The sequence below is a fragment of the Ipomoea triloba genome, chromosome 14, assembly GCF_003576645.1.
Source record: "Ipomoea triloba cultivar NCNSP0323 chromosome 14, ASM357664v1".
Lineage (NCBI taxonomy): Eukaryota > Viridiplantae > Streptophyta > Magnoliopsida > Solanales > Convolvulaceae > Ipomoea > Ipomoea triloba.
In genome coordinates, this window is record NC_044929.1 from 12,812,354 (window position 1) to 12,825,392 (window position 13,039).

At 37.4% G+C, this 13,039-nt stretch overlaps 1 protein-coding gene across 1 annotated transcript; it reads right to left on the bottom strand.

Annotated features, from left to right (window-relative positions):
- Window positions 1-5,711: 5,711 nt before the first annotated feature.
- LOC116003545 (probable aspartyl protease At4g16563) lies at window positions 5,712-7,315 on the bottom strand. The gene has a single exon (XM_031243441.1). It carries the CDS (start codon window positions 7,275-7,277, stop codon window positions 5,910-5,912), a length of 1,368 nt encoding a protein of 455 aa, XP_031099301.1. The 5' UTR covers window positions 7,278-7,315; the 3' UTR covers window positions 5,712-5,909.
- Window positions 7,316-13,039: the final 5,724 nt, after the last annotated feature.

Consider the following 13,039-nt stretch of genomic DNA (forward strand, 5'->3'; position numbering starts at 1 on the left):
AAGATGAAGAAGATGTTATGGCCAGGAATGGTTTTCTGGAGTTGCGCTGCATATTCTCATCAACGTTTTTCTACGGGCTAAGAACAGAATCAAACCAGCAAGGGACAGAGCCACGGAAGTGTTGATCGGTTTCCTGCTTGAATCGACGGGGTGATACAATGGTGAGTGGCGGTGATGCAAGACAGTGACGAGTGGCGGAGCTGGGATCTCCAGCGGTGGAATTACGGTGTTTTTCGCAGTTTTGATGGGTGCTTGAATGTGCACGCTGTGGTTTGCATCAAACTGTTGGAGTTGCATGTTGGCTATCACTCTTCTGGCCACTCTGGCTAGGATTTGGCATCCCAGAGGATGAGTTGCCGACGAATAGGCGAGGAACCTCAGAACCAGGCGGATAGCTTAGGATGCATAAATAGTGACATGCAAAGCCAGACTGCAACTCCTCAAACCTGCTCTCCCAGTAGCATTGGTTGCAAGCTTCACTCCATCAACTTTACATCAGAAGAAAATCAAGGAAAACAAGTAATTGTAGGAACACGGCTGGTTGCCCGTTTCCCCACAGACGACGCCAAAAATGATAGCGTAAATTCATCTATGTACGTAATATGTATGAACAATGTGAGGAAAGCATAATGTATATCAACTATTGGCTCTCAGTCATCTCCTTCATTGATTATTCCTGAGTAATAACTTAGAGAGAAGGGAGAGCTCGGCTTCTAGGATCTTTCTAGAGAGAGGAGGAGAAGGGAAAAAAGCCCCTAACTTGAAGGGCTAGGGCCCTTTATATAGGCCCCTAGACTCGTACCCGATACCGTATAAACGCCAAAAATACGTATAGCGGTAATCCCAGGGTATATTCCCTATCAATAACTTTAAGACTTAAACATAATACTTTAAGGATTAAACCTAATACTTTATACCCTAAATGTAGTACTTTATAGCACAAATGAGTAATCATAACTTTAAACACAATACTTTAGGCATTAAATCTAATAATTTATACCCTAAATATAGTACTTCATAACACAAATGAATAACCAATACTTTAATCATCAAACACAATACTTTATAGCACAAATGAATAATCATAACTTTAAGAATTGTTTTTCCCTGTAAGACTAAAACTTGGAGTCATGTTAAGAATACGTAAGATTATGTGTAATCATTGAGCAGTTATGTGGGTTAAATTCAATATGGAGTTTTTGGCAAAGGAAGAAGTGAACATAGAGGTTCTGTTTCCGACTTTCAGCATTCTGCAATCTAAATGTAATTAAAGTTGAAACATGAATTACACAAATTATCACAATAATTATTCACAAGCTTCCAAACATGTACTCTGAAACAAAAAAGATACATTGCAGTTTCTGTTCAAACTTAGCCGAGATGAGAGAAATTCTTTTTTGCCGAGTTGCAATACTTACCGGAGTTTGAGGCTACGGTAGAAATGGAGGTGGAGGAGATGGGAGGAAGCAGAAAGCTTGAATGGAGGATTGGAGATAGGAGGAACGGAGACGCAGAGGATCGAAGATGTGAGATCGATGAGTGAAATTCTCATTTGTTGAGTTGCAATACTTACCGGAGTTGGAGGCTACGACAGAAATGGAGGTGGAGAAGATGGGAGGAGGTGGAGAGCTTGAATAGAGGATTGGAGATGGGGGGATCGATCACCGGGAGACGGAGAGCTAGAGCAGAGGAGACGGGAGCGGATGATCGGAGATGCGACATCGATCCTGTAGCAAATATAGAGAGAGAAACATTGAGGGTAAAGAAATGATGAGGGGAGGGCGTGAGATGCACATGTTGACCCATTTAATAAATGACCCGACCCGTCTCACGAATCGACGGTTCACACAAGTTTTTCCCTTTTTAATTTATTTAGTATGCTCATATGTTCTACTTTCATGTTCACTTGGAAGACATCTTCTCAGATATACAATTTCATCATGTTATGCATTCAAGTTGTTAATTTGTGTCCTTAATTGAACATTTCAATTTTAAATTTTAATATTATCATGTTATAAATATTACACCAGGAAAATTTAACCATTTCATTAACACGTATGTTGTAGCTTGTACTTGGCAAATTGACAACTATCTGTTGTTTATATGAAAGGTTTCAATACTGGTGGTTATTAGGTATGGCATATATGCTTATTTTACATATTAACTGTTGTTAAATATATCTATTTTAGACTCAATATATTGCAAAAATACCTAGATTACAATACTTAAACTGGTAATGGGCTCTCCACTTCATTCTCACACTCAAAGATGTCATCTTCATCTTTCAACTAACTCAACCTTTGAGCTCAAATCCTTATCTAAAGATGTCAGCAAATCTGGGGCATGATCTTCAACAAATTTAATATCTCTAGTAATCCTAGCATTGTTGATATAAAAAACAACAATATGTAAAAAAATATCTATCGAATCACTCTCATCTTCATCGCACTCTTAACATTGTAAGGTAAAATATCACTTCCTAGAATGAAGAGTGAAGAATATGTGAGTTTGGATGGATATTGTAGATGTATGTAACTGGTGGTGTTTGAGTTCTAAACGAATACATATATTTATATTAACGCAAACATCTTATTCGAATGGTTTGCGTCGATTGGGTAAACGATGTATATTTAATCAAGTTGTTATTAACCTAATCTGAACTTCGTATGTGATAATGAATGCAATTTAATTGCCAATAAAAAAGTATCTGTAGGAATACTAAATGAATAATACGAATGACCTAGAATGTTAAAAAGGTTTGGCGACTGCGTTTTTGATATAATAAATGACATGTTAAGTGACTGCATTTTTGATAAGGTGTTTGGGCGGAAAGTTTTTCCTATTTTTATTTTCTTAAAAGGTTCTGCTTTATTATATATAGAGATTAGAGATTTTAATACATAAACACATAAATAAAAGAGTTTATTACCGAAATGGTCCCTCGACTATTGTGAAATTACCAATTTGGTCCTCGACAATTTTTCTTGCCAAATTAAGTCCTTAGACTTTGAAAATTTTAATCATTTTGGTCCTCCGTTTATTTTGGTGTTAAACAACCATTAAATCGGGACCAAATTGGTAATTTTGCTATAGTCAAGGGACCATTTTGATAATTAATTTTTGACTGAAATGATCCCTTGACTATAATGAAATTACCAATTTAGTCTTGATTTAACAGATATTAAATGGTAAAATAAACGGAGGACCAAAATGGTTAAATTTTTCAAAGTTTGAGAACTTAATTGAGAAAGAAAAATTGTCGAGCATCAAATTGATAATTTTGCAATAGTCGAGGGACCATTTCGGTAATAAACTCTAAATAAAATTTACATTAGACTTAAACTCTTTTAGATAGTTAGATATGTCACTCCTACGATTAGGTTCCCCTTATCTTAGCTAGTATTTTATATTTCATCATGAGTTGTCTGTATTTAAAAAAAAAATGTTGGGATTTATGTTTTGCTAAATGCAAAATGCAAAAAAAAATAATGTTAATTAAAATTAATTAATTTTTTACGTGTTTACCCCAACGGTGGATCGAGGGCTCCATACCACGATAAAGATATTCCAAACCTCTACAAATTCCAAATTGTTGAATATAATGTGCTACTGCATTGTTTGTTTTATAAGGTGGCAAATTATCAAAACCTCCTACTTTGATAATTAAATATGGTAGAGATATAATCTCTGAACAACACAAAGCGCTCCAAGCCTCCAAGACTTCTTAAGTCGACATATCAATACAACTTTCTAAAAATAATTTTTAAAAATTTAAATAATAATAATAAATTATTAAATTATTAACAATTGGTAAATCAAACTCAACAGCATGCCACATGCTCAATTAAGAAAATATTGGTAATAACCAAACTCGTGATCTTTAAATACAAAAATCATGGTTTACCTACTTGGCTACTCCTTTTTGGAGCGAGTTAATTCCATTTTAACTCAACTAACCACGGTTAAACCTTTGTAGCTCAATAATTATATATTTTTCACTTTTAATCAAAATTAATTAAATTTAATATAATTCTTAACTATCATAAAAGTATCAAATGTAGTCATAATACATCTCACTTTTAATTCTCTAAAAGGCTTTTAATCAATTTTTGCATGAAAATTAGAAGTGCGAAAACATAATAGTTAAAATGTTAAATAACAAAAATTAAGATTAATCCTTTGTAAGTATCATAAGCACATAGTATCCGAGCACAATGCATTACGAAATTCCTAAAACTTGAAAGTTATAAACTTTATAATTGTGATTTTGATATAATTCAAATTAGTCTCAAAACAGATAAAATCATATTTACATAATAAAAAAAAAAATCTTAAACGGCTAGGCTATAACTCTATAATGTCATTGCCTTTATAGTGGCAAATTATGAATTAGAATAATCTACATTATATGTTAAAATAATGTACTTTATATGTTAGAATAATGTACATTACTATTAAAATAATAAAAGTTTTGAGGTAAGATAATATATTTTATGAGTTAAAATAATATACATTATGCTTTAGAATAATATACATTATGAGTTATAAAAATATATATTGCAATGAATTGTGTGAGAAAAAATTGCATGAAACAACACCGTTTATGAATCGTGGTCAACACAATTGTGTGGATCATGATCCCCTCAATAACTGTTGGCCTTTAGTCATCCATGAAAAAAAGTCAAGAAAATCTAAATGCAATGTGTTTGGGGAATGAGCTAAGATTATATTACACATTAGGCCCGTAGGGTTGGATATCAATCATTATTGACCATACTATTAAATAATGCACATTCAATATAAAAATAATGTACATTCAGTATAAAAATAATTTACATTATATTCAGGGGATGTACATTAAAAATGTACATTTGATTATAGTCCACATAGCTGTGTGGACCAATAATTTGCCGTCGGATATACTTATTTATTATCTATGAAGATTGCATTAATTAAAACTTTACTAGTTGGCTTTATGGGCCAAAAGTGCACATGGAAAGTGTTAGTAAAGTGGGGGCACAAAAACACTTTTCTTATAATTCAATCATATTCTGTAAATCAAAATTAAAGCTGCCTATAATGATTTTGTTTTAGTAAGAACAAACTAGACGAGTGTGATTAGGTTAAATTCAAATTAGTTTTACAATTATAAGGATATTGAATGTCACATGCAATCAAAAACAAAAACAAAAACAAAAATTAGTTGTAACATTAGAGGCGTTCAGGGCAATAGAATTTTGATAAATTAGTCTAACTTTGTGAGATACAGATATCAATAGTGTAAAAAGAGAAGAAAAAAAAAGTAGCTTAACATTATTAGACTTCACAGTTCACATCATATATCATATTACAGCTAACACCAAAGCTGTCGAAAGCTCCTTAATTCCACCAATAAAATTATTAAAATTCCCCAACCAACACCAAATGTTGTCAACTTCTGCAATTTCTTGTTTTCTTTATCTTTATTAGGGAGTAATTGTTATTTTGGCTAAATATTTACCAATCAACTGTTGTGTTAACCATAAGGAAAAGAAATAAAAATAAAAGGAAAATTTGTAATTCTTTTTTCCAGTTATATATCTTGTACAGACTTAGTAGTATGAATTATATGCTTGATCATTTTAACCCCTAAGCTATGTAAATAATATTTTAGTTCTTGAAATATCAAATTTGTCACTTTATTAAGTAATATATTAGTGACGCAAATAGCCACCATGAAATAAAATCGTCACTTCATACATAACTTAGAGTTAAAATGTTCATGTATATAACTCAGGGTTTAAGTCTTATTTCGGGTATAACGGAGGACTAAAAATGTAATTTTCAAAATAAATAATAAAATTTACAACAACAAGGCTAAGAGAATTGCATAATTCGGTTTGGGCCCCTAAACTTTTATTTTTCCAGAATCACTTGCATAATTGTCGCCGGAATCCCAACTTCTCATTCTTCAGATCATACTCCACGTAGAAATTCTGCATCTGGAAATTCCCCAGAATGATCGCCGGTCCGGCGGGCAACTCCGGGCCGAAGTTGTCCGTCACCAGAGTCAAGCAGACGCTGTCAGTTCCGACAACGGTGAAGTAGTTTGCCAGTGGCAGCGCCATTTCTGCGCCTCCCTTGAAATGGAACTTCAAATCCGGCATGTCTATTGTGCGGTGGCCGGAGATATTGAAGCACGGGCGCAGCCCGGTAATGCTCTCCAGTTTTCCGGCTCGCGGGTAGGTTTTCACTTGACTGAGGAACGCGTTCTGGACGAGTTCGAATACGTCGTGGGTCAAGAATGTGAAGGTGGTGCCGGAATCCACGATTGCGCCGCCGTTCCCCTGCGAATCCGGCGAGAGGTACTTGTATGGGATCTTCAGTTTTTGGTCTCCCACGGTGATTTTCCTCAGGTTAACGTAGTAGTACACTGACAATGCGTCTCTGCCGGCCACCTGAGGGTTTTTCAGCAACGGTGTACGGCTCAGGTTCCCGATTTTATCGCCGGAATCCATAACTAACGCGCTGCTTTTGCCGCTGTCGTCAAATCTGTGCGAGACAAGACAGTATGAAAACTTCTTGAGTCCTAATTGTGCCGGCAGGGAAGCGCGGCCGCGGCCGAACCCGGCGATTCCGGCGGGTTGTTGGGCGGAAAAGACGGAACAACCCACGAGAAAACCCGGGATTTTCTTCTGGGGAAAATCCAGGGTATCAACCAGAGCAAGGCCGCCGGTGGAGCCAGAGCCGTAGAGAATCAGGTACGGCGGGCAGATCTGGTTGCAGGTTTTTCCGGCAAACGGCGGCCGGCAATCTTGGCAGCGATTTTCCACACTGGCGCTGTGAATCCAACCGCATTTAGGGTTGGCGCAGCCGAGAATCTTAGCAGAGGAAGAAGATTTGGGCATGAAAGGAGTAATCGAAGCTGTGCCTTTGAAACTGCAGTCTCTGCATTGGTACTTTTTTGTGCAAGGGAACCAAACAAAGCTGCTTCCGGTATCCATAATAAACGGCAAGGTCTGCGGGGGAGTTCCGAAGCTGAGTGAAATAGAGTATCCGCCATAGCTTTTAGGGTACAATGGAGTGGTGGAAGATTTCTGGGAATTCTTGATGTGTTTGGCTCTGGCCAAGGACAGGGAGACAAAATGGGTTAACTTTTGGGTTGGATCTTGGTTAGGGTTTGTGTTGAAGAAGGAGAGAGGGAGAGTAATGGCGGTGGTGGTGGATGAGGTTATGAGGGGAAACAAAAATGAGAGAACAGAGAGAATGGAGAGGAAGAAACTACAGAAAGAAGCCATTGGTTTTGGGGGGTTTGTGTCTTGATGATAACACCATAGTACATATACTACTCCCATTGCCAAGTCAAATTGCACCGTTATCCCATCTAACGTTAAATTATGCAATTTTTTAGAATAGATTGTAGACAAGGACACAACATCAAGCACTACTATAGGTCGCAGTGTAAGAGTTACATCCAATATGACGGACTTCTTGTGGTCCGTCACTATAATTTACTTCTCCACTATCTTGTCGAGTTGAAGGCGAAAGAATTTTTTCTTTGTGTATAAGCAATGCCTTTAAAAGAGTTGTCTTTGAATAATAGGCCAAATACAAATTATGTTGGTCAAATGTGTGCTCAGCTTAGCTTATCTCTTCTGAACAATATTGTTTTAATCCCCAAATCAATGTGAAATGACTACAAGTCAGTATGCCAATTGACTCGGGAGGGTGAAACAAAAACATGAAGGATTTGGGACCATTGTCCAGACCGCCTCCTCCTTTAATTGGCCGTTGTTCCAACTAGCGCAAACAACTGTGTGTTGTCTCGATTGTTGTCCAAAAACGATGCCACCTTTTTAATCTTAAAGACTTAGCGCAAAAAGTAAATCACAAGTTATTAGCAAATCGAGTTTATATCTACGATCAAGTAAAGTGGAATGGTGAAAAGGAAGAAACTCGAGAAAGGGGAATCATTTGAGATTTTGAGAGGTGGTATTCTAGCACCCTTTTTTTTGTTCCAACTCTTAATAGAAATTGTGTTGCTCAATTTTCTGTACGGAATTTAAAAATCTTAATTAAAAAGAACCAAATTATTTTTATAAATAATTTAACAATTATTTAAAGTTAGTGGTTTTTGGCACTGGTTGAGGCTAAAGACATCACAACTGTCACCCTTGCATGTGAGTGCTTTCTTAACATTCAATTCCCACAAACAAATCTAAAAGTGCATGTGTAGATGATAAGGTTGGAAACAACGTTGCCCTTGTTGCCTCAATTCAATCATAATTTGAGTTTTAGGTAATAACCGTTGCACAGTATGTATAAATTAGTCAGCCTTAGACACTAAGAGCACACTTATCTGCAAATATTGTAAGGGTTATTGCAGAAAAAGTGCCATGTGGAAGGAGAGAGGGGGGGAATGCTTTGTAAGTGCTTGGGTTTATTCAGAAAAGGGGGCACCATCTCTCATTAATTGCAGCAGCACAAACGTGCGTGGAACGCACAGATGCGCCCAGCACGCGCCCGCTGGGCGCGTCAGGCGTGCCTGACATTGGCTTATTTTATTTTTTTTCTTTTTTAAATCAAATTTGTTTTTTTTTCATCTCCTTCCATCTTTTCTTTGCTAATCACACCTACAAAAACTCTTCAATTACCGCGAAAAAACTCCATTGATAAGGATGCTCTAAACCACCTTATTAATATTCAATTCAGTAGTTGAAATCTAATTATATTAGTACTGGAGCTAAAAATAGAAAAACTGAAGATATTTTAGTCATATCAAGTGATTAAAAAGAGGAGTAAAAAAGGTAATTTCTTTTAAAATTGTCTCATTATTTTCTTTTTGGACATGGTGGCACCAAAGACAGTGACATTGAAACCTTTCTCTAAATACATATGAGTGTGAAGGTTTAGGCAAAAAAGAGTGAAGATATTTTAGTCATATCAAATGGATGAAAAGATCAAGATCAGAGAATAAAAATATATATAGTTTCTTTTAAAATTGTCTCACTATTTCTATTTTAGACATGACAACGCAAAAGATAATCTTTCTCAATATGCACACAAGCGTGTGAATGTTTAAGCAAGAAAGGTCCTGCCTAAAGCTTATGTTAGACGATGAAATTATAACGACTATATGTATGTTGGTGTTATAGTTGTTCATTAAAAAAAAACTTCTAATACCAAAAAGTTATTTTATTATGATGAACGTAGGCTTTTGCAATTGATAACTGAATTACAAGAATAGAGCAATACCTATATGAGAGTCAGCATAAGACTCTCCTAGCTTATAGGTACTAACTATTGACTACAACTAATCACTACTGACTAAACAATATAATATAAAGTTATTATATGTTACATGATTAATACGCCCCCTCAAGCACAAGGTTGGGCAGAAACAACATTGAGCTTGGAGCGCAGAGTAGTGAAGCGTTTAGCTGGTAGAGGTTTGGTGAAGATGTCCGCAATTTGATCTTGAGTCGACACAAAACTGACCGCGAATTCCCCTGTTGCAACCTTGTCTCGGACGAAGTGATAGTCAACCTCAACATGCTTAGTGCGAGCATGAAAGACGGGATTAGCAGCCATGTAAGTGGCACCCAAGTTGTCGCACCATAATGTTGCAGGCTGCCCAGAGTATAATCGTAATTCACGTAGTAAGGAGACGACCCAAGTTATCTCAGCTGCTAAATCTGCTAAGCCCTTGTACTCGGCTTCTGTTGATGATCGAGCTACAGTTCGTTGCTTTCGAGAGACCCACGAGATCAAGTTTGAACCGTAAAACACNTGTACGGAATTTAAAAATCTTAATTAAAAAGAACCAAATTATTTTTATAAATAATTTAACAATTATTTAAAGTTAGTGGTTTTTGGCACTGGTTGAGGCTAAAGACATCACAACTGTCACCCTTGCATGTGAGTGCTTTCTTAACATTCAATTCCCACAAACAAATCTAAAAGTGCATGTGTAGATGATAAGGTTGGAAACAACGTTGCCCTTGTTGCCTCAATTCAATCATAATTTGAGTTTTAGGTAATAACCGTTGCACAGTATGTATAAATTAGTCAGCCTTAGACACTAAGAGCACACTTATCTGCAAATATTGTAAGGGTTATTGCAGAAAAAGTGCCATGTGGAAGGAGAGAGGGGGGGAATGCTTTGTAAGTGCTTGGGTTTATTCAGAAAAGGGGGCACCATCTCTCATTAATTGCAGCAGCACAAACGTGCGTGGAACGCACAGATGCGCCCAGCACGCGCCCGCTGGGCGCGTCAGGCGTGCCTGACATTGGCTTATTTTATTTTTTTTCTTTTTTAAATCAAATTTGTTTTTTTTTCATCTCCTTCCATCTTTTCTTTGCTAATCACACCTACAAAAACTCTTCAATTACCGCGAAAAAACTCCATTGATAAGGATGCTCTAAACCACCTTATTAATATTCAATTCAGTAGTTGAAATCTAATTATATTAGTACTGGAGCTAAAAATAGAAAAACTGAAGATATTTTAGTCATATCAAGTGATTAAAAAGAGGAGTAAAAAAGGTAATTTCTTTTAAAATTGTCTCATTATTTTCTTTTTGGACATGGTGGCACCAAAGACAGTGACATTGAAACCTTTCTCTAAATACATATGAGTGTGAAGGTTTAGGCAAAAAAGAGTGAAGATATTTTAGTCATATCAAATGGATGAAAAGATCAAGATCAGAGAATAAAAATATATATAGTTTCTTTTAAAATTGTCTCACTATTTCTATTTTAGACATGACAACGCAAAAGATAATCTTTCTCAATATGCACACAAGCGTGTGAATGTTTAAGCAAGAAAGGTCCTGCCTAAAGCTTATGTTAGACGATGAAATTATAACGACTATATGTATGTTGGTGTTATAGTTGTTCATTAAAAAAAAACTTCTAATACCAAAAAGTTATTTTATTATGATGAACGTAGGCTTTTGCAATTGATAACTGAATTACAAGAATAGAGCAATACCTATATGAGAGTCAGCATAAGACTCTCCTAGCTTATAGGTACTAACTATTGACTACAACTAATCACTACTGACTAAACAATATAATATAAAGTTATTATATGTTACATGATTAATACGCCCCCTCAAGCACAAGGTTGGGCAGAAACAACATTGAGCTTGGAGCGCAGAGTAGTGAAGCGTTTAGCTGGTAGAGGTTTGGTGAAGATGTCCGCAATTTGATCTTGAGTCGACACAAAACTGACCGCGAATTCCCCTGTTGCAACCTTGTCTCGGACGAAGTGATAGTCAACCTCAACATGCTTAGTGCGAGCATGAAAGACGGGATTAGCAGCCATGTAAGTGGCACCCAAGTTGTCGCACCATAATGTTGCAGGCTGCCCAGAGTATAATCGTAATTCACGTAGTAAGGAGACGACCCAAGTTATCTCAGCTGCTAAATCTGCTAAGCCCTTGTACTCGGCTTCTGTTGATGATCGAGCTACAGTTCGTTGCTTTCGAGAGACCCACGAGATCAAGTTTNTCGATTAACTGAAAACGACAAGTCTGGCCGTGTAATAGTCAGGTACTGAAGAGCCCCTACGAGCCGGCGATACTGTGTCGGGTTATCAAAAGGGTCAAGAGAGGGTGTAGCGGTCTGAGTTACCGCAGACGGAGTTGCAAGAGGCTTGCAGTCAGCTATGCCTACACGAACTAAAATATCCTGCATATACCTCCGCTGTGATAATAAGAGTCCTTGATCATATTTCAGAGTCTCTATACCGAGAAAGAATCCCGGTGTGCCTAAATCCCGTATTTTAAAGGCTTGGGAGAGACGGTTTAGCAAGGAATCAACAAGTACTGTGTCGTTACCCATCATAATTATGTCGTCAACGTAGACCAGAAGATAGACCCGAGACTCGCCTGCTGTGTAGTGAAAAAGCGAGACATCGGTCTTAGAGGATAAGAAACCAGCAGTTGTTAAGAAGTCTTGTAGGCGTTTAAACCACGCACGAGGGGCTTGTTTTAGCCCATATAGAGAACGCTGTAACTTACAGACGTAGACAGGATGTTGTGGGTCTTCATACCCGGGAGGTTGCTTCATAAAGACGCTCTCAGCCAGATGACCGTTTAAGAAAGCATTATGCACGTCTAACTGTCGGAGAACCCAGGAATTTGTAACCGCAAGGGAAAATAGAAGACGAACTGTTGTCGGTTTGACAACGGGACTGAAGGTGTCGAAGAAGTCTTCTCCTGCAACTTGATTAAAGCCTTTAGCTACAAGGCGGGCTTTATACCTTTCAACAGTGCCATCTGCTTTGCGCTTGGTGCGAAAAACCCATTTACAACCGATTATATTCATAAGCGGGGTTGCCGGTATTAGCTTCCATGTGTTGTTATGAAGTAACGCATTAAATTCCTGATCCATTGCATCTCTCCAATGGGAATGTTTTACTGCCTGTGTGTAGCAGCTCGGATCTGTGGTAGCATGCAGCGCATAGAATTGCTCTCCTGTTCCTTTTGTCTTTTTACGTGTGCGCATAGCATGCCCTCCTGTTGTTGGCTGTTTAGGGGCACCCTGACTGACTGGTATTTCAGAGTCCGAAGTAGCTGCTGAGTCGGACTCAATCTGTGTGCGTGACGTGTCAGATGGGTGAAAGGAAGGATCCGAGACTGAGGCTACGGCCGACTGAATTGGAGAAGCATTAGAACAAAGAGGTGCAGATGCCCATACTAATTCTTCTGGCTGAGTTAAAACATTCTCCTGTAATGCGTCCTGAAATGGAAAAGTATTTTCGTCAAAGCGAACATGACGGCAGGTATAGATTTTACCAGTGTAAAGGTCTAGGCAACGATATCCCCTATAAGTAACAGGATAACCTAGGAAAACACACGGGGCAGAACGGTATTCAATTTTATGAGTATTATATGGGCGGAGATAAGGATAACAGCGACAGCCAAAAACACGAAAGAAGGTATATGGAGGAGGAGTGTTATAGACTTGGTAATGGGGTGTTTTGAAACCAATAGCTGACGAGGGTAAACAGTTGATAAGAAACGTGTCTGACTCAAACGCAAAATCCCAGTAT

What these genes read in the sequence shown, in the direction of transcription:
- LOC116003545 (XM_031243441.1), bottom strand. Translation starts at nt 7,277, where the DNA reads ATGGCTTCTTTCTGTAGTTTCTTCCTCTCCATTCTCTCTGTTCTCTCA.